At 52.3% G+C, this 22,095-nt stretch overlaps 1 protein-coding gene across 2 annotated transcripts; it reads left to right on the forward strand.

Annotated features, from left to right (window-relative positions):
- The first annotated feature begins 1,246 nt into the window (after positions 1-1,246).
- Positions 1,247-22,095, forward strand: Gprc5b (G protein-coupled receptor class C group 5 member B). 2 transcript variants are annotated; one of them, XM_059268126.1, is made up of 4 exons: positions 1,247-1,413; positions 12,135-13,165; positions 20,536-20,693; positions 22,006-22,095. In XM_059268126.1, the coding sequence occupies exons 2-4, from the start codon at positions 12,160-12,162 to the stop codon at positions 22,048-22,050; spliced, it is 1,209 nt and encodes a 402-aa protein (XP_059124109.1). In that variant the 5' UTR covers positions 1,247-1,413; positions 12,135-12,159; the 3' UTR covers positions 22,051-22,095. The 2 variants fall into 2 exon arrangements, with proteins under 2 accessions (XP_059124109.1, XP_059124100.1); XM_059268117.1 differs by lacking the exon at positions 1,247-1,413 and adding an exon at positions 11,703-11,881.

Genomic DNA, 22,095 nt, shown 5'->3' on the forward strand with positions numbered 1-22,095 from the left:
AAGACCTTGTCCTGCAAAACATTTCATGAGCGCCTACTGTGTACCAAGCCCTGTTCCTGGCAAGGGGACACCTCTGCAAACTTGGGGTGAGGACTCTACCCTAGGAATACGCCCCTTATATGTGTCCTTAAAAAAAAAAAAAGATTCACAGAGAGCGTGGCCAAGTCACGTGGCCTGACCCGGAGAAAACCGACTTGAAGAGCAAGATAGAGGGGGACTTTGAGAGGCTGGTGAGAAGAGATGCGAGTATCCGAAAAGTTCATAATCCCCCAGACTCAGGGGCTGCAACAACCTCTAAGAGGAATGTTATTCTGCAGCCGCCTTTCTGCTAGCATTCCAGAGGGAGAGGGGTCGTGTCTTTGCGTCTATATGACTGGGCTTTGACCAGGTGGTCTCACCTAGAGAAACCAAAGGGGGGAGAAAAGGTGAGCGACGATGACCCTCGAGAGAGCTTGCTGCATGGGGTGCTGAAGCGCACGCAGTACCCCACAGCCTAGCCTAGGCAGTGCTGACTTCAGACAGCCGGGTGGGCCGTACTAGACCCCTCCTCCACGCATGTCCCATGCCCGCCCTGTGGGCACCGGCCATAACTGTGCCCTGAGCGTCAGTGCACGCACAGCCAGAGTCTGGGCTCTCTGGGTATGTTTGCCTGGGAGAGTGGCAGGCATGTGCCTACGTGAATGAAGTGTGAGAGATGGTGGCGATCACCGTGCACACGGACCCATGTGAGGGGGTCATGGTGGTGAGGTTCATGTTTGGGATTGCCAAGGAAGGATACGAGTGCTGGGTTCAGTGTGCGCAAAAAGAAAAGGAAGGACTGGAGCGGGGTAGAAGGTGGGGAATGTGATCAGTGGGGACCTGCCGAGGTTCATCATACCGAGGCTTTGGTGACTTTGGAACGCGTGCAGTCTCTGAGAATTTGAGTCCAGGACTCTCTTCCGATATGTGTGGCAAGTGCCCCTCTAAGACCCCCGTGGGAATATTGCGTTGTATGTGGCTGAGGATGTTTCTGCAAACAGATCAGCCTGGGCAAACTGTGCGTCTGGACTGTTAACAGGGAGGAGATGTCTTCGACACTGGAGGTTTGGAAGTGGAATGGGTCTCAGCTCTCAGAACAAGCCAGGCACATGGGATTGCCGGCTGCCTGACGCTGGTCCTCCGGGCTGAGCAAGCCGCAGACCCTGCCGGGGCGGGGCCTGCTGGGGCGGGGCCTAACAGAGGGGCGGGGCCTCGGCTGCTGCAGCGCGGGCCGGGCCAGGGGGCGCCTCGCGCTGCCGCGGCTGGAAAGGACGATGCAGTGAGGCGGGCTCGACTGGCGGGCGTGCGCGGAGCGGGGGCCGCGGGCGCGCTGCAGAGATGTGACTCGGGCCCAGGGCCAGCAGGAGCGTCGGCGCTGCGGGGCCGCGAGGGTCGGTGAGTGCCAGCCAGCGCGGGCGCGGGGAGGGCGCCGCAGGGACCCCAGAAACTTTTCCCGCCGTGGGCTTGTGAAGATCGGGAGGGGATCCGAGGCTTGTGCTTTTTCTGTTCTCCCTCCTCGGGATGCATCTGCAAGGGAGGCTGTGGGGTTCGGGTGAGGGGTGCCACAGTGCGGTGGGAGAGGAGCCTCAGAGGGCTGACTGAGAGTAAGGGTTTTGGGACCTTTATCTGGGGCGGGGGGGGGGGGGGGGGCGGATGTCCATGGACCAGAAAGAGAGCCTAGGATCTGGGGTGACTACAGACGACAGGCAGCTAGGAGTAAAAGGGGAGTCCGGCCCTGTGCTAGTGACCCCTGTGAGGGGCGTCGCAGGCAGGTTCCAGGGGCCAGGCAGGGAGGGGGTCAGGGGTGCTGGCCATGAACTACGCAGACCTGGCCTGGGGAAAGGGCTAGCCTTTGGGGACGTGCAACCTCACCTGCCGCAGGGTCTGGGGGACCCAGCTTGCAGCCCGCAGTGGCCGCGCACTCTTGGAAAAAGGGGCAAGAGGATGGGCACCACAGGGAGGAAATCTAAGGCTGGGGGACAAACAGTGGGCTGGAAGTCCAGGGGCGGCTGCATACGGTTAAGGGGAAGGATTTCTGTCCCAGGCGAGGGCACTTGGACCTCTGGGGAAGGCAGCCAAGCTAAGGGTAAGGACTACCCGGTGCAGCGCCCCCTCTTTCTGGTGGACTAGGGCTCAAAGCCCCACAAGGGCCCCGCACATTTCGAGGACCGGGTGGGAGAGGCAAGCTCAGACGTGGAGCCCGCACCCCGCCATAGCGGGCGGTAGCTGGTTAAACAGCTTTGGATCGGCCCACCGACCTTGCCCCAGAGGACGCCCCAGAACAGAGGGCTCGTCCCCCTGTTCTTGCTCCGTCAGACCCAGGCCTAGCCAGTTCCCCCCTTCTCTTGTTCGCCAAGGGGGCGGCTCTTTGGAACAGGGACAAAGGCCCCGGGAGTGTGGCGGGCACCATCGTCCCCTCCTGGGGCCCCAGCACACGCGCCGCATCGGCCGCCCGACTGCGCCAGGGTGGGGGCACCTGAGCAGCGTCCAGAAAGCTCTGGGGGTCCCCCACAAAGACCAGAGAATGCGGGAGAGTCTAAGCACGCTCCACACACAGCAGCACTTCAGAATGTTATTTCCTAAGTTTCTTTGGTGGGCTCTCGGGGCTTTGGGAATAACCACACTTGGAGTTAAACTGCATGCAAATAGCATGTAAATAGAATGCAAATTGGCATCTGTTGGTTGGAAATCCTCCTCCCGGCTAGTTTTCTATCTCGACTGTGAACATTGTTTCCCTGATCCCTTCGCTTCTGCGTCTGAAAAGGGCCAGCTGAGTTGGAAAGGGGAAAGATGGGAGGGGAAGGAGTTGCAGTTTGGGGCCCGGGCAGCAAGAAAAGGGCTTTGTTTACAAAGACAGACTCTAAATCTTTACTGGGCTTGTTTGTTTGTTTGTTTTTCAATACATGTAGTGGACACAGAACCGAGGGCTGCGGAAATCCTTGTATAAAATGAATAGATCCAGATCGGGGCGGGAGGGGGGGCAACTGCAGAGAAGTGGATGAAGAAACGCTAATGGAGCAAATAAATACCACCTCATACAACACCTGCTGGGACAGGGCTGCCTGGAAAATAAAGTGAGCCCGGCTTGTGGTGCGTGAGGAGACATCTGGGGAATGACATTTTTGAGTGGACTCCAGCAAAGGGGGGGGGGGCTCCACTTATAGGGCGATTTGGGGGCAAAGGGCATCCAGGCTGCAGAAGCTTGGAGATGGGAATAAGCTTGGAGGAAGAGACACAAAGACCATTGTAGTCAGTGTGTTTGGGGGCGGATTTGGGGATAGGCAAAAGGGGACCAGAGGCGCTAGACAGATCCTGGTCTTTGGAGCCATAGAAAGACATTTAGAATGTATTCTGCTAGGGGCCACTGAATCCTTGAAGGGTTCTCAGCAGGAGGCCACGGGGTGTGATTTTTAAAAGCTCCCTTGACCTCCACAAGGCGACAGACAGCAGCTCTTTTCCTTCCGCTGTAGGGCAGCTGTGGTGCAGGGAGTCCCCGCTATGGATCCAGCCTGGGGCACTCACTGCCTTGAGCCCCAGAGAGCCCTGTGAGCTAATTGGAGGAATGGCTTGAGGTTTTAAAGATCCACCTCCCACTTCTAGACAGTTCTTATCTCCGCTAGGGAGCCTCCACCCAGGGTCCAAGACCTCTGTAGCCTTTCGGCATTGAGCCAGCTGGGGATCCCAACTTAGTCACGCTCTCGCCTCAGAACTGCACCCAGAGAAGGAGCCTAGCACTGAGGTTCAGGCAGCCTAGGCTGCAATTTGCATTTAAATGATTGCTTTTATTTACAGGCTCGCTCGCAGCTGCTTTGCATATTCATGGCTCAGGCGCTGGTGTTCTTGCTGTACTAAGTGACTAACCTAAGAAGGGTCTGTAAAGTTGAGGGCCCCAAAGACAGTGTCTAGTCAGCACAGGGTAATGAAAATGATGACACTCTAACTTGGAAAAGCTATCAGAGGGAGGCAGAGACAGTTTGGGTCTGGGAAAGAGTTTAATGTCAGGAAACCTTATGACGGTTTAAAGCAGCCAAGCTTCCAGGAAACACACCTGGCTCCAGCGGAGTGGGCTGGGACAGTGAAGTGCTGGGGAGAGAGACTGGCTTCCAGCCGCAGTCTGGACTTCTGCCAGACCTGGGGCCAGGACTGGGGTACAGTGGAAAGGCCTGGGGTCAGGGGCTGGAAAAAATGGATTCCCAGCGTGGTCTGTAGATTCCATGAAGCCAGTGGCCTGGCGGCTTGACCTCAGTGCCTTCACGGTCCCAACAGGACAATGGGAGTCTTGAGCGAGCACCCCTTGCTTCCTCTGTGCAAGGGCTTTCCACGTGGACCTCATGCAAGCAGCACAACCATCTCTGCCTTACAAAGGAGACTACGGATCGCAGAGTCAAGTAACACCAATGTTACTAGTGTTGAGCTCTTGGAGTCTGAGGAGAGCGGAAACTGTGGCAGGTATTCAGCTGCGTACAGAGCTATGACGAATGTTGGGGCTGGGAGGCCCCCTACCCCCATACACACACACCTGCTCATTTTGTGTCCCCCCCCCCCCATATGCTGCTCTCCTGCATGCCTGGTGTAGCTGGAAGAATGATCTCTTTGGAACCTTGCTGCTAGCCACAGGGCTGAGGGGAGGCCGTTCAGAAGAGTTTCAGGGCAGTTTGGGACATTTTGTTTTTCCATCCCCATGGGGGGACCAGAGGGAAAGGATCGTACCCCCCAGGAGAAGGCCCGGTGTGTGGTCTCCAGCAGCTTTGGCTCTGACTGCTTAATAGCGGTGGCTGCTTAGGGTCACTGGCCTGGTTCAACCTTAACAGTGAGGCTCACACTCAGGGCTCCGGTTCCCGTCCGAAGACCTGTCTCCTTCCCACCACCTCAAGGACCTGTTGGCTTCGGCATGTGATGGGAGAGGCTGGGAGCCAGTGGTAGTAGATAAACAGATGGGAGAGCCCCCTCATGATTTCATCTCCATGGCAACAGCCCCTCCTAGGAAATCCGTGGAAGAATTTACCCCTGCAGACAGGGGAACATTTACCAATCTTTTAAATTTCTCTACATTAGCTGGTGTCCTGCACCCTATAGTTACCCTTTGTGTATGTATGCGTGCGTTTGTGTGTATGTTCATGTGTGTATGCTAGTGCATATCCCTGTGTGTGTGCACGAGAGTGTGCATTCACGTTTGCTGATGGCTGTATGTACATATGGGGTGTGTGTGCATCTTTGGTCTTCGTGCGGGCTGGGCAAACACTTTACATACTTGGCCACTCCACAGCTTCCACCTCCTGTTTTGTTTGAGACTGAGCTCAAACTTGAGATCCTCCTTCCTCGGCTTCTCAAATGCTGGAGTTACAGGTGAATACCACCATTCCAATAGTTATCTCGGTCCTCACTACAACCCAGTGATGTGGGTGCTGTTATTACCCTCACTTTGCAAATGAAGAAACTGAGGCAAGAAAAGTTAAGTCAGTAGCTCAGAGTCATAGTGTGCTAACAAGTGGTCTGGGGGAGGGACTTTTATTATTTATTGATTTGGACAATGCTGGGGGGTGGGACCCACAGGCATGTGCATACTGGACTACTCTTCAGCCCCAGGGTAGGATTTGAAACTGGGGAGTCTGACTCTGGCGAGGCTTGGGCTAGAACAGTCTTGCTACCCTGCTCACAGAGTCCCACGGAGTCCTCATCAGTCTCTGCAGGGCCAACACTCAGGACAGTGGAGGGGAATGTTTCTCCACCTGCTGGGGGCTTCCGGCTCCTCTGTAGACAGCCTGTGTGTGTGTGTGTGTGTGTGTGTGTGTGTGTGTGTGTGTGTGTGTGTTGTAAATATGTGGAATGAGGTGGTACGTGTATGGTGTGGTGTATGTGTGGTGTGTGTGGTATGGTGTATGCATGTGTGGTGTTTATGGTGTGTGTGTGGGGGGGGGGAGTTGTTTTGCAGTGTATTTAAGAACATTGGAGTTGAGTCACATTTCTGAGCGCCTGGCTGGCAGCAAAGGTAATTAGTATGTGAGCCGAGGCTTGTGCATTCATTCCCATTTATCCTTTACTTCTTTTGAGGAGCCGCTGACCTCACCCCATGGGTTTGTTGCCATGGATTCATCCATCCCAGACAGCCCTGCCTTGAGGCTGCCTCAGAACCTCTCTAATGTGGTATTGTTCCACCTAAGGATGGAGGTGGTAGGCAGCAGGTGGCCAGTTGAGCAGGGTGGGGCTTACCTGACAAGGGGCCTTTTAGACGGATGGGGTAGTGCCTGCCTGGGGCTCCTGCTCTGTGTTTCCTCACTCACCCAGACTTCTGTGTCTGAGTGTGGCCTGCGGGGCTGGGACAGACCAAGAATCAAACTTTGAGTAAAGCCTCTCAGACCCTCTTTCCTAGAAGAAAACACTGGCATGCACCTTTATGGGCCACGTGAGAGTTAGAGCTTGTACGGCAAGTTTCACTCACTCAGCGACTGAAGACCAGAACAAAACAGATGAGGGCCTGGGGTGATGGTGGGTGGAGAGGAACAGACCCAAAAAATAAATAAGGGCTAGAGGGTAAAGTGCAAGCATGAGGACCTGAGTTCGGATCCCTGTGGCCATGCACATCTCTAACCCAAGCAGATTCCCAGAGGCTTTCTGGGCAGACAGTCTAGTGGGATGGACTCAGTGAGATCCAGGTTATGTGAGAAGCCCCGTCTCCAAAAATGTGAACAGTGCTAGAGGAAGACATCCTAAGTCAACCCCCGGCCAGGGGGGTATCTGCTTGGGAGAGGACAACATTACACACACACACACACACACACACACACACACACACACACACACACGACCCGTACAGCAGTCAGGGGTCAAAAGTACTGGCGTAGTGTAGAGTGGGGGCAGGGAGGACCTCTTGGAGATAAATCATCCAGCAAAAGTCACCAGTGACTCTTGTACACGTTCTGATCTATGGAAAGCCCAGCAACAATAAGACACTTGTTTGCCTCAGGCTCCGCTCTCCTGGCAGCAATGTGACCTTGGCCAAGCAGCTCCACTCCCTGTTCCGCACAGCATTATCTCCTGTGAGATGGGGACAGCCTCGGCGCTTGCCTCCAGGACTGTTCTGTAGATTCCGTCTGTTTATTTGGTTTTGAATTAAGGCTTCCCAGTGGTAGCTCAGGCCGGACTAGAAATTACTGTATCTAGCCCTGGCTGGCTATGATCCTCTAGCCCCAACCTCCCAAATGCCAGGATTACAGCCCATACCACCCCATCTAGCTCCGTCTGGCAGGTCCTTGGCTGTGTGTCAGGGAGCCTGAGAGCAGTTACTGTCATTGTGGATTGACAGAAATAGGACCCCCTGGGAAGACTGGATGAGCCAGTGTCCTTGGCTTTGGTGGAACCCCTTCTTCTCATCCTGTACATAGTTCTGTGGAACTGGGTGGCTGCACCTCATATTAGAGCCAGTAGTGACCAGCTTGAGACAACTGAACTCTCTCCTTCCATGTCTGGCCATGCTTAGTTTCATCTGTATGCCTAGATATGGGTCAAGAAGGGGCCATTCCTCCTAGGTTTTTGAGAACTTGGTGGCAAGTGACAGAAACCCAGGTCAAGTGAGTTTCATTCAAACTACGTAGTTAAATTGGTTGCTGGTACCAGGCATGGGTGAATCCAACTGCCTGCCTTTCAGTGGACTGGGACTCAAGCCCATCCCCCAGCTGATGCTCTGGGTCAGCCTTACCCTCAGACAGGTTCTCCATGGGAGAGAGATCTGTCCTCTCCATGGAAAGACTCTAACCTTCGAACTTACCAGTTCCATCACAAAGAGAAGATATCCTGCCAGTTCATGACAAACCCTCCTGCTGATTCACTGCTCTATTTCAGACCACGTGCCTGTTTGTGAACCAATCAGTTCAGCCACAGAGTAGGACAGGGTCCAGATTGGCCAAGCCTAAGCTGGGGCTGCATTAGCTCCAGTTTTAATTACTGTTCCTGTTGCTGTGAGAATAGACCCTGAGGAAGACAGGAGAAGGGGTTTACCTCAGGTCACAGTTGGAGGGGCCGATCCATCAAGGCAGAGTAGTCAAGGCTGGAGGATCTTGAGGCAGCTGGTCACACGGAATCCAGTCAGGAAGCAGAGGGAGATGCATGCTGCTGCTTAGGTCACTTTTTCCTTAGACAGTCTAGGACCCCAGCCTACTGAACAGAGTGGCCTCCTTTTAGTATGGGGCTGAGCACCTCAGTTAACCTAATCCAGATAATCCCTTATAGTCATGTCCAGGGCCTTGTCTCCTACGGGAGTCAAGAGTCTGTCGAGCTGGTAGTAACCATACAGATACATTGCTTGACACAAAATAACTGATCAAAGCAAAGAGATGAAAGGAACATTTTGCTTTGTGGTTTTTGAGACTTCATCATGGCAGGGATGGCGTGGCAGTGGCCATAGACCAGGACTCTGCTGTGATATCTAAAAGCCAGGCCATCAACTATCAAAGGTACCTACTTCCACTCACCAAGCCCCACCTCCTAAAGACCCCTTGATCTTTAAAATACCTCCAGCAGCCACGGACATTTCCCACTTAACTCATACCAGACCCCCAGCTGCGAGCTAGGGCTAAAGGTAACTCTCTAAAAGGAAATTGGGAGCTCTTTCCAGAAATGAGAGAAGCAGCTCTTATGACAAAACTCAGAGCTGCCTTTGAAGGAAAAAAGGGCATTTCCTGGGTCAGAAAGGAAGCAGAAACGACAGTCCTGGCCGTGTACCACAAGAATACTGCACAATTTCAGAAATGTGGGTGCCATCTTGATGCTATCCATTTCAAGTTGTGGTAGACAGGAGAGACAGGAAGCAAGCAAGAAGAACTGAGAAACCAAGTCTCGATCTACAGCCAGGCGCGGAAGGAGGAGCTTCGCCAGAAAGAGTGGCTGGACACACTTAAAAACATCCAAGTTCTTCTAAGCAAGGGTGGTGAGGGATAGGCCCAACCAAGACCTGGTGGGTTTCCCAGTGACTCTCATCAGTTCTGACTTTGATATCTAAAACCAGCCTTCCTCAGCCTTGGTACTGTGGACTTACTGGCCTGCATCATTCTGTTTGGTGGAGACTGCTGTTCACATTGTCTCTATTCAACAGATGCCCACTGTTTCCCTTGCCAGTTTCCCTTGACATCCAAAATTGCCCCTGGTTGAGAACCATCAGTCAAAGGGTGTATAGGTGAGAGATGGGGGGGAGGGGCATTGATCCAGCTTCCAGAAGCATCTTCCCAAACAGTATTTCCTCACTCCCAAGGGAAGATGGGATTGGCTATAAACTAGAGAGATTGCCTGGGGTGTGTTGCCGAGACGTCTCCTAATGGGGTTTTCTTTCAATGGAAATTCTTAAAAGGGATATTTGCTCTGGAGACCCTCCACCTTGTTATGGACCAATGACAGCTTGTTCCGTCCCATCTAGTTCTCAAATTTTGGTTCATAGCGTGTTTCCCAGCCTTGATAAGTGGTTCTCTTCGGAACGATGTCTCTCCAAATTGCACCCTGTGGCCATGTTCCTGGGGTGTGCACATGTGCAGCACACACAAAACTTGCAGGGGTTGGCTGGTTCTTTCGACCCCGTGGGTCCCAGAGATCTAAGGTGGTCAGGCTTGGCGGCATGGGCAGCAAGCACCTTGACCGGCCGAGCCATCCAGCACAGTTTAGAAACATCAAGAGAGAAGTATTTTAATTGGTTGGAGTTCAAGTGGTCAGTGTACAGGACACAGTTAAATAAATAGCTGCACACGGAGTCCCTGAGGAAGCCTCCATGGCACTATTACGACTAGACTACAAGCTGATGGTCAATATCTGGGGTGTATCCCCACCCCTGTATTTACCTGAGTGGGGGGGTCTTGTTTAAGGAGCCCCTCTTCCCAAGTACCTTCTGTTTGTAGCATGCCTTCTCTGTGTAAACACAGCAGACCACCCCACACCACCAGCCACTTTCTACAACATCAATTATTTATGCAGTCGATGGCCTGGAGGCCAAGAAGGGACCCAAGATGTGCAAGGGATCTCTAAAGCAGAGGAAGAGAGAGAGGTGGTCAATACTGCATTTACTTAACGGAAACCCCAGGGATGCCGGGCCTTGTGCTGTGGGGAAGGTGGCTGGTTACAGACCTACACATAGGTGGAATTAAAACCCCCAAACTAGCTTAATATGACTAGTAATGAGCTTGGGGCACAGCTGTGCAGACTGGCTTCTTGAAGGTCCAGCCTCTTTCAAAAGCAAGGAAGCTGGTGTCCGTGCGATAAAGGGCCGTCTGGGTATAAGGCTTGTTCTGTGGGGATTTCCTAAGTGCCTGCCTTGTACCAGGTGCTGTGTGCTAACACCGGCATCTTCACCAGCAATCCTTTGTGGGGGGATTTGTGCCCCTCGCCCAGGAGATATTTGGCAGTGTATAGAAGCCGGGTTGATGAGAGGCATCCTACAATGCATAGGACATCTCAAGGACAAAAAAAAAAAAAAAAAAAAGACCTGTCCCGGATGCCTCATGTGTCTTAAGGTTGGGAAAGCTGGGTCTACTAATGAGTAAAAGATGCTGTCTCTGCCTCTATGCCTGTGGCCCCAGACGAAAACAAGAAGGGAGGAGAGGAGAAAGGGAAGGAGAAAAGAAACAAAGTAGACAAAAAATAATGACAGGCTTGATTAGAGCTCAGCCCACAAGCCCCTGCCTGTGGGAGCTGCTCTGACCTTGGCCCAGTCTGAGCTGACGGCTCTGGAGAAGAGCCGGGGGTAGGGGATGGGGTGGCAGCGTCTCTGCAGGGCCAGGCCTAGTAACATTGGCCTACACATCCTGCTGCTCAAGAGGCTGAGGCAGGAAGGTCACCAGTGCAAGCCCTGCCTGGGCTGTAGTGAGTTCAAATCCAGCTGGAGTAAGGTAGTGTAACTCTACCTCAAAATTTAAATAAAAAATAATTTAAAGGGGTCAGGGATGTAGCCCAACAGCTGCTTAGCATGTATGAGGCCCTAGGTTCAACTAGAAAAGTAGACAAAGAAAATTAAAAGAATAGGGGTGTGTCCTAGCAGGGGAGGAGGGACTGGGTCAGGACTGTCATTGAGCATCGAGAACACACGGAAGAGAGTGTGGCAGGTTGAACTCTCCGGCCTCCCAGGACAGGGACAAAAGGTGAGTTGGAGAGAATGGAGCTTCAAGACCTCTTCAGGGGGAAGATGGGGTGTGTGGGGGAGACAGAGCATGGAAAAGCTCCTTCTGGGTATACAGGCACATCTGCAGGATGTGCTCCAAGATTCCCTTGGATACCAGCAGCCTTGGTGCCAGCATCCAGCTGACGTTCCAGGCCCTTCTATGAAACGCACAGTAGTCACACATAGCCTATGCCCATGCCTGTGGACTTTAGGTCACTTACAATACCTAATACAAAGTCAACACTTGCTTTGTAATGTCTAGGTAACAACAGGAAACTGCACATGTTCAGGACAGACAGAATCTTTTTCTCGATTATTCTTCATCCGAGCTTGGTTGAATCTATGGGTGCAGCAGACTTAGCTGGGACCACAGAATGTACCACAGGTGTAAGGCTGGGAGGCTTTTCCCTCTGCTAAGAGGGGTGGCTTCCTGGAGTGTGGTTGTGTGACCTGGGGTGAGTGTCACAGCCTTGAAGACCCTGTTTTATCACCTGAAAATGGAGGTCACAATAGAGCCTGCAGCTTCATAGGGCATTATGAGGACTGGCTGAGCCCAGTTTGGGTCTGGAGTGAGTGGTCAGTAAATATTCCCCATTAGCCTTTGCGGATTAAAGGAGAAGATAAGGGCTGTCGGAGCACCTGGCCGGTGGCTATCCCTTTAAAACGTCTCTCGTTCCCTTACTTCGGAAGAGACCAGATTTACAGACTACAACGGGGTAGAGAGAGAAGGTGAGTCTCCATCTCACTGGTCCTCCAGCCACTGCTGATAGTGTGGCTCATGGCTACTAATCTGGGTCAGGGTTCAAGCAGGTGGCAGAGTGCCTGGAGAGGGACCTCAGTGCCTGGAGAAAGCCAGAGTGCTGTTATCTCAAGGGCCTGAGGTAGCCTTGAAGGCTACCAGGTTTGAAAAGAGGCAAGTCTTCAGGAAAGTAAGGCCTTACAATGGATTGATGGTTCTCCCTTAATTGTCCCCGTTTTCTAGAACGTCCCTGGTGTCAGAGAGAAAGATGAGAACCCATCAAGTGTTCCCCTTGCCCCTGCTCCTGGTGATTGCCTCGGTCGCTTCGGAGAACGCCAGCACGTCCCGGGGCTGTGGGCTGGACCTTCTTCCTCAGTACGTGTCCCTGTGCGACCTGGACGCCATCTGGGGCATCGTGGTGGAGGCAGTGGCCGGGGCGGGGGCCCTGATCACACTGCTCCTGATGCTCATCCTCCTGGTGAGACTGCCCTTCATCAAGGACAAAGAAAAGAGGAGGCCCGTGTGCCTCCACTTCCTCTTCCTGCTGGGGACCCTGGGCCTCTTTGGGCTGACGTTCGCCTTCATCATCCGGATGGACGAGACAATCTGCTCCATCCGCCGCTTCCTCTGGGGTGTCCTCTTCGCGCTCTGCTTTTCCTGTCTGCTGAGCCAGGCATGGCGGGTGCGGAGGCTGGTGTGCCAGGGCACAAGCCCAGCCGGCTGGCAGCTGGTGAGCCTGGCGCTGTGCCTGATGCTAGTGCAGGTCATCATTGCCACCGAGTGGCTGGTGCTGACCGTGCTGCGTGACACGAAGCCAGCCTGCGCCTATGAGCCCATGGATTTTGTGATGGCGCTCATCTATGACATGGTGCTGCTGGTCATCACCCTGGCGCAGTCCCTCTTCACGCTGTGTGGCAAGTTCAGTCGGTGGAAGGTGAACGGGGCCTTCATCCTCATCACTGCCTTCCTCTCGGTGTTCATCTGGGTGGTTTGGATGACCATGTACCTCTTCGGCAACTCGAGCATGAAGCAGGGAGATGCCTGGAGCGACCCCACCTTGGCCATTACGCTGGCAGCCAGTGGCTGGGTTTTCGTCATCTTCTACGCCATTCCCGAGATCCACTGCACCCTTCTCCCGCCCCTGCAGGAGAACCCACCCAACTACTTCGACACTTCACAGCCCAGGATGCGGGAGACGGCATTTGAGGAGGACATGCACCTGCCTCGGGCCTACATGGAGAACAAGGCCTTCTCAATGGACGAACACAATGCAGGTAAAGTGGCCACTGCTGGGCCTGGGACGGTCCCTGAAAGAGCAGCAGGGGCAGGTGCTCCCAGACCCAGCAATAGAATCCGCCATCATGAGCGGCCCCCCGTGCTAACACGGGCTCAGAGCTGTTTTCGTGTATCCTTCTCCTCATGCCAATTGCCAACTAATTTGTTATAAAAACCCAAGGGGCAGGGCCGGGGAGGTGGCTCAGTTGGTAAAGTGTTGCCAGGGCAAGCAAGAGGATTGAGTTAGTTCACTCTCTAGAACTCAGAAAAAAGGCACATCTTATTATAATTCCACTGTTGAGGAAGTAGAGGCAGGCAGACCTGATCTGTGAGTCCTAGACCCTAGTATCTCCAAAACAAGAGATGGTGTCTGAGGTTGACCTCTTGCCTATTCACATACATACACACACACACACACACACACACACACACACACACACCACAATTTACCACCACCACAACAATCATCCAGGTTCCTGGCCTTTAAAAGTTGTGGGAAGCTCCATGATAGAGTATTTACCTGGCATTCACAGGCCCAGCAGCATACACACAAAAACCAAAACAAACCGGAAAAAAAAGCATGTGTACTGGGTCTAACAATGCTGAGCCAGGCTTCCTACATGGCTGCAGGATTTTGGATCTCACTTGAGTCAGGGGGCACTGGAAGGCCAGGCTTCTTGCGCGCGCGCGCGCGCGCGCACACACACACACACACACACACACACACCCCACACACACACTTTTGCCTGCCCTTATCTGGGAATACAATTTCTGCTTTCCGCACTCTCTGTCACTCCCGGCTGATCACCTAGCCATTCCCTAGCTCTGGTAGGCATTTGAATTTGCAGCCTATGCCATGCGCTGCTAGATGGATGCAGGCCACCATGACAGTGCTCCTGGCCTCCTCCACCTTGGTCATCAGCAGTGTTCAAATCAGATCCCAAAGTCAAATGTCCATGTTCAAACCATGCCTCTCCCACTCCTTGCGCTGCAACTTTCGGTAGATTACACGGCCTCTCTGAGCCTCGGTTTTCCTAATCTGTAAAATAAAAATAATGGGAGGGCATACTGTGTAGAGGTGTTACAGAAAGTAACACAGTGGGGACCAGACCCTGGTGGCACTGAGCATGGAGCTTGTGGGTCTTGGCTGGGGTCTCTTGAAAGGGGAGTCTCAGACACTCAGGGATAGGGGTTCACTTGAGCGGTGGTTCCCGAAAGGAGAGCTCAGAGGCAGGTTGCCAAAATAGTTGCATTTATAAGCTTGTCTCTGCTACGGCCAGCCAGGCTCAGTCCTGCAGAGACCTTCTGAAGATGTATGTAGAATGAACCCCAGAACTGGCTCACCAGGACAGAAGGCTTGGCATCCATCCACTCTTAACTTCCCTCTACCATCACCAACATCACTATTACTTGGCTAAATGTTCACAAGCTCCTCTGGGATGAGACAGAGAAAGCAAATTTGATGGCAATTGGGGTGACATCCGGGTGACAGAGACTACCTGGTTCTGCTCAGGGGTGCGTTCACAGTATGATGGAGGAGAATGTGGTTACTGGCACCCCAAAGGCCTTGCTGTTGATGTTGGACAGGTACCCCTTAGGACTGCTTAAAGGAAACTGGATCCCACACTGGAGCTTAAATAAGTGACCTTTCTCAGTTTTCCAAAGATGCCTCAGGGGCCCATCAGTAATAGTGAATCCCAGTCCTGGTGAGGCTTGATCACCTGACGTGGTCACATGTTAGCCCGCACTATCTATAAAGTCAGCCCCCTTACGTCTCCTTCAGGATGAATAGGTGTAAGCTGAGGCTCCAGAGAATGGCATTTCCTGAGGACTTACAGCTGGAACGTGGGCCATGGCAGACTGAAATGTAGCAACATTTCTCATTAGCAACATCTGCCCGGTTGCCAGGTACAAGTGTGAGCCATGCTCAGGAGCTGGTCCCTTTACACAGCCTGGCGAGGTTACGTGTGGAAGCCCGGGGTGCAGCCTGCTCCTCCCCTGGAGGCGGGGAAGCATGTGGAGCCCTCGCTTCCTCTACAGCCACTCATACTGTTGTCATACCTAGATGTAGTCGGCTTCCTTTGCGCCCCTGACCCCTGGCCAGACTCATGTGTAGGAGGGATGCCAGCAGCCCCTCTCTGGACAGGTGGAAAAGTCCCAGTGTGGCCGTAATCCAAGTTACTCTCTTCTTACATAAAGTTCTAGGCCAGGTGCCTGTGTCTGTGGAGATGTTGCTAGGGATTCAGTGTCAGTCCAACTGGGGGGCAGGAGAAGGTGTAGTCATGCTAGAGGTCACCTTGGGAAACCTAGAGACCTCTTCAAGGGGCTGTGGTGGCAGAGGAGGGGCCTGGCCAGTCCTGGGGTGCTGGCAGCAACCCCTGTTCTTGCCAGCTTCTCCTGCAGGGCCTCTCTGAGGCCCTGAACTCCCGTGGACCTTGGAAGTAGAGGGGACAAACGGAAGTAGTTGCATACTGCTGTGTCTCCTGGGGAATTGGCCCATCGCTCTGTCTGATTCTGACAGTACCTGTGCCCCCCACCCCGGGGCGAGGCGGGGGCGGTTAAGAACCAGTGATCGAATGGAATGTTTGATTTCCTTGCAGTAAAACTGGAAGGTCAGAAACAACCAAGCAGTAGTGTTTTAAAAGTAACAATAGATGTGACAGCACTTGCCTGTTACCCCAAGACTTACTGATAGAGGAGGGGCAGGAGGAGAGTAAGGTCAGAGCTAGCCTGGGATACACACCAAGACACACAACTCCCAACAAAACAAAGCTACAAATAGTAACCAAAAAAATACAACAAGTGCCATTCTGAGCATTTTATTGGCTCCCCTAAATTCATACAAGAGCCCATGAGATCTGTTTGGACACTGAGGTGTGAAGGGGCTAAGTACTACCCTGTCTCCAAAACAAAAGTGGAACAGAACTGCACTAAGGCAGGGTGGTCCTTCACCCATCTACCCATCAGAACCACTTGGGCTGCTAAGGAAAAACACCTGCTCTGCCTCCGCCCTGCACCCCCAATTAAGTCTGAGTCTGGGATCTGTATAACTTTTTAGCTCTCCAGGTGATCGTAAGGTGTTACTGGGTGGAAACCCTGGGTCCAGGGGCTGGCCTGCCTTGTGGTTTAAGTCAGTGTGATGGAGGCCTTTCTGGGGTCAGTAGATGAAGATTCCCATAGCCTGGGAATGCTGTGGAATTTTCCAGCAGGCACCAGCATTTACTTTTTGGTCCTCTGGCTGCTCTGCCCGCCTCAGGCGTCCCTTGATAAACAGCGCTGCAGTAAGCACTCTTATCCATTCATCTTTCTGCTTTTTGGTCCACTAGCTCCTTGCAAAAGATGTCCTAGATATGAGTCAAATAATCTGCATTTTAAATCTTGGCACGCCATGCCAGATAGCACCCCAGAAAGGCAGGCTGAGTGCCCACTCTGTGTTTGCATTGCAAGACTCTCCCTAAATCTTCAGCAACCTTGGGTGTTGTCAGACTTTTTTTTTTTTTTTTTTTTTTTTTTTAAGATAAGTTGTTCTTGTTTGCCTGCTTGTAGTGCTGAAGATGGGACTCAGCCTAGTGCATGCTGGGTGAGTGAGCTCCGTCTCTAGCAGCCCTTATTAGCTCCACCTCCTCCTCTTCCTCCTCCTCCACCTCCTCCTCTTCCTCTCCTCCTCCTCTTCCTCTTCTCCCCCCCCCCCCCCCCCCGCAACTTTTAGACTATCAAAAATATAGATCCAATAAAATCACTTGAGACCAGGTAGGGCAGTCCTCAAGACAAAGCTCACACAGAGCATATCCTGGCTGGGCTGGCCTTTATTCTAGAAACTCTTGCTTTGCTGGCCAAGGACCATCTGGGCACGCTCCTTTGCCACAGTAGGAGCAGCTGTTGGCACCTTTCAAGCTGACTTCGGCCAGTTTGTATTTTAGGAACCCGGCACCATGAGGGGCCTTACCCTCTGAGTGGCCAGTGCCCAGGAGCTGAAATGGTCATGTCCTCCTGTGCTGGGAACTTCTGGCCAACCTCTTGGGCTCTCTTCTCTTGACTGTTGGTCCCCTGAGGTGTCATGAGATGGAAGGCGTGTTCTCCAGGCTGCACTGTGGCTCTGGGAAGCTGCGGTGGTCTTTCTCCCAATATTTCCTTCCATCAGAGAGACCTCCATGTAGATAAACGTAGCTGAACTGTGCTCATTAGTACCAATGAGGCATGAGGTAAGTGCTAAGAGATTCAAATACACCCGGAGATGTCACACTTCAGATCACATCTTAGAGAGTGCTAACAAGGCATACGAAACATGCACCTTTCAAAGGCACATGTGTTCCCTCTTTTGTTAGGGACCCTGAGCTCTAAGGTCTTATTAAAGCCAGAGACTTCTTAGACATTTTGTTTACTGCTGGAGACTCTCAGTGAAGGGTGGGGGAAGGCGTGGCTAACTTGACCTCACTTGCAGGGCCTGCATCAGAAAGAGTTGGCGTTTGACCAGTGAGCTTACACCTCCACATACCCACTTAGGAATAACACTGCCTGTTCTTCACCTCTGCTGTGAGTTGCATAGGATCAGCTCTGATATTAGTCAAAGGCCTCTGAGATTGGTTACTAGCAATTTTTTTTAATTTATTTTAAATTTGTAAAAATAGAATTTGAATGCTAAATTAGTCAAACAAATAAATGAAAATCCCAAATGCCCGAGGTAGCAGGCTTCAGGAAGGGCTAGATTAAAAAAAAAAAAAAAAAACAACTCAAGTAAGGACTAAACTCGACTCCTCCCCATCTCTTGGTGGAGGCATCACAGTCCCCAGTAGCTCTGACCTTGCCAGGAATCCCAGGGGGAAAAAATTTTTCCAGAAGGCTTGAGAAAATCCCAGAGTTATTTCTGATTGGCTCTGAATGTCCTTCCCTGAACCAGTGTGTTCACAGAGATGGAATGCCCTGATTGGTCAGGCCTGTCACAGGCTGGACCCTGGAGCCCATTCTGAGGGACCCAGAATGCCAAAGGTGCACAAAACCACTAATAGCTTGTGCAGTGGGGTGCCCTTGGGACCATGGGTAGCAGGAGAGTGGAGGGAGCTTCGGTTTCTCTGAAGAGGGTCTGTTGGAGTGGAGTCCCCCACCTGGACTGGGCTCTGCCCCTCCAGGGAAGCAAGCGGCTTCTCCTCCCTCTCGTGGAGTAGGAACTGCCACTAGCAAAAGTTCGTGTCTAACTATCCCCCCGTTCCGCTGCTCCCCTGGCAGGCACATGCCCTCACTGAGCACAAGCAACTGCTCAAGCCTTGGAGATGCTGAAGCGAGAAAGGTTCCCTGAGTCTCTCTAGGACTCGGTTTCTTTTGTCCAGTTTAGGATGAGCTATCCTAAGGTCACCGGACACAGCTTGCTTGCTTCGAATCAACCGTAATGGCTGACAGAGCATCTGGACCTGGTGTCGTGGTTAGGAGCAGCCTGTCTCTGCCAGGCTTCCAGTGTGGGCTCTGCCAGCTCTGTGACCTTGGCCGTGGTACTTAACCTTTATCTGTTGTAAAGGAAACAATAGCATCTGCGACACCATGAAAACTGACTGACCCTTTCTATGTCACTTCTCATGGCACCTGGCTCTATGGTACTTCTGTCTGACTCTTGCCCCAAATAGGTTGTACAGCTCCCAAGCTGTCTTGCTGCATTTCCTCGGGGAAGACTTTTAAGTAAAGCCTTTCTCTAGCCAAGCAACATTAGCACTTTCAGTGAAACTGCAGATGTCATGTTGCCCTGAAGATTTCCATCCATAGCCGGGCGGTGGTACCGCACCCCTTTAATCCCAGCACTTGGGAGGCAGGGCCAGGTGGATCTCTGTGAGTTCGAGGCCAGCCTGGTCTACAGAGCGAGAGCCAGGACAGGCACCAAAACTACACAGAGAAACCCTGTCTCAAAAAAAAAAAAAAAGATTTCCATCCACGTGTGGGGATGCAGAGGATAGAGCCTAGGCCTCAGGGGTATTAAACAAGGGCTCTGCCACTGAGCCAAAGACCACATTTTAATTAGAATGCATCATTTGGTGAGTTTTGACAAATGCACTGTGACCTGTATCCACCTTGTAGTCTCACACCGATGGTTTCACTATCCTGAAACGGTCCTCTTGCCCTCCTATCCATTCCTCCCCACGCAGCCCCTGATCACCATAACAGCTTTCACTTTCTGTCATTGACATGGTGTGAGAAGCCCTCACGGGCTGGCTTTCACTCAGAAGCATACATGAGGTTCTTCATGGCTTTTCAAGTTGGTTTTTCTTTGTTTAAAAGGGGGAAGCTTAATTTGGTAGAAGTGCCAGCACCTGGGGCTGTGGAGGTGACGTAGTTGGTAAAGTACTTGCTGTACACGCATGGAGATTTGGGCTTTATCCCCAAAGCCACTGTGTGATGCTCGCTTGTCATCCCAGAACTGGGGAGGTGGAAACAGGTGGATCTCTGGGACTCCCTGGCCAGCCAGCCTAGGCAGTGAGACACTGTCTCAAAAAAAAAAACAAGGCACGGGCTGGAGTATAGTTAAGAAGAGAGTTGATGCTCTCCTAGAGGATGAGTCCACTTCCCAGTACCCACATGGGGTAGCTCATAACCTCCAACACCTTCTTTGGCCTCTGAGGATACCTGCTCAAATGTGTGTGCGTGCATAAGCGCACACACACACACACACACACACACACACACACACACACAGACATGGAGTACACTAACTAGCTGGATGTGGACCCCAGCACTTGGCATGTGGCATCAGGAGGTTCAGGAGTTCAAGACCATCCTTGACTTCAGAATGAGTCTGAAGCTAGCCTGGGCTACCTTAGATGCTGTCTTTAAGAAGGATGGCAACTCAGAAACATCCTGCACCTGCTTTAGAGATAGAGAACTAACTCTTTTTGCTATCATTGCTTCAGATTCTTTATTCCTATCTTGGGGTCATTTGAGGGTCATTTTCCAATGGTGGCAATCACTGTCCTATGTTTTTAGCAGTCCCCCAGCTCTGCAGCATCCAGAAATAGGGACTGCTTTTAACTGATATGGTGCATACAGACTGTACATATGTGCAAAAGAGACCTCACAGCCCAGAGGTGACTTCCACCCAGCCTGGCTGGAGCTGTTTGGGGAGAGCAGGACTCATAAAGTTCCCAACCCTCCTGAGGCTGGAGAACAAAGCCCCTTTGTGACTTCTGTTTTGAGTCAGGCTTGTGACAAAGGGGAGGAGCCACTGCGGTGGGTGGATAGAGGTGCCCAGAGGGGAGGAGCTGGTTGTTGCAGAAAAAAACAAAATTCTCTCCCTCCCACCTTTCTCCCTCTGTTTCCCTCCCCCTTCACTCTCTCCCCATCCTCCCCTCCCCCCCCCCCCATGTTGTCATCCTGGAAACCCCTTCCTCAGCTCGATCAGCAGCAGGCTTTTCCAACGGAAGCTTGGGGAAAAGATCCGGTGGCAGCCTGGGAAAGAAACCCAGCGGCCTGGGAAGCCGGCCCAGCGCACCGTTCAGAAGCAATGTGTATCAGCCGACCGAGATGGCTGTCGTACTCAATGGCGGGACTGTAAGTATCAAAATATGATGTCTGGGCAGGAGGCCTGAGAGCGTCCAGTGTGGGGCAGCTTCGGCTGGGTGTACCTGGAGGCTGCTTCTCTGGGCTGCCCACTGCAGCTCCATGCATGCATGCCTTCTATCTTTGTCTGGCCCCCTCGACCACCTTTCTTCACATAAGACAAACCCGCCCACACTCAGAAAGCCATCTGTAGATGCCTACCTACTGCTTCGGGCTCTTTACCTGGTGGGTTTTCTTTCTTGAGTACGGTGCCCCAACCCTCTCCCAGGAAGATGACTAAGGAAAAGCTTCTTCCTATGAGGATGCTCTCGTCTTTGTTGACATCTGCCCTAGCTTAAGCCCCCTGGTCCCTACTCCATCCAGTACCCCCGGGCTGGGCACTGGGTCCCCCCCCACCCCAACTCCCTAAGAGACATCCTAGGAAATTGAAATTGTTTCCCTCAAACACCAGAGCAGCTGTACTTACCTGTCGCCAAACAGACCCGCAGCAGAAAGTGTCACCTTTTGCTTTTTGCCTCTGTTGGAATGACTGTTTCATTCCAGCAAAATCCAAAGAGGCGCTCATTCCTACATCTCCTTCCAGACATAGCTCTGTGCGTCTCAGAAACCGTGCATGAGCCAGTTCACATGGACACATTTGATTTCCATTCTTCATTTTGTGCCAATTCCATAATTCAACCTGAGCTTTTGTTTTCTTCCTTTCCTTTTTAATAGACCACCAGGGACAGTCTTCAGTCCTTGAGGGAGGGAATTTTGGTTTTTCTGGCCTGTGAAAGCTCTGCTAGTATCTGGTTCTCTTTGCTTTGAACAAGCGGTAAAACAAAAAGAAACACAGATTTGTGTTCTTAAATCCCCTTACCACCTCCTGGGCTGTTTCTTTGTCCTGGGGCCAAGAAAAGCCTGACTTTACTGTGACCACTAGTCCTCAGAGGGGCCAGCCCATGCGTTGTAATCAACACAACCTGTCCATCATTCTGAAGTCCTCTTGGTTCCTTCAAGGCCAGTGCAGAAAAGGAAACAGAAGATTTACCAGGCGGCTACTGTAGGGTCTTGGGGTGAAGTTCAATGGTAGGACTCTTGTCTAGCATGCCCAAGGCAATTAATGCTGTCCTCGTCACTTCTTAAAGCACCGAGTTTCTGAGTGAGGAGTATGGCCCTGAGGGTGGGTGACAGGAACCTCCAGTACATTTCTGGGGATAACTCAGTCCCCCAGCCCCCACAGGTAAAAGCAAGGGAGATTGATGCATCAGTTTTTAATGTTGACTTTGCAGAATTCTCAGTACTTGTCCTTATGTTATTCCAGATCCCAACTGCTCCGCCATCTCACACAGGAAGACACCACTGGTGAAAGACCTTAAGTTCCAGAGAATAAGAATCTCTCTTACCGATTTTA

The sequence above is a fragment of the Peromyscus eremicus genome, chromosome 1, assembly GCF_949786415.1.
Source record: "Peromyscus eremicus chromosome 1, PerEre_H2_v1, whole genome shotgun sequence".
NCBI classification, from domain to species: domain Eukaryota; kingdom Metazoa; phylum Chordata; class Mammalia; order Rodentia; family Cricetidae; genus Peromyscus; species Peromyscus eremicus.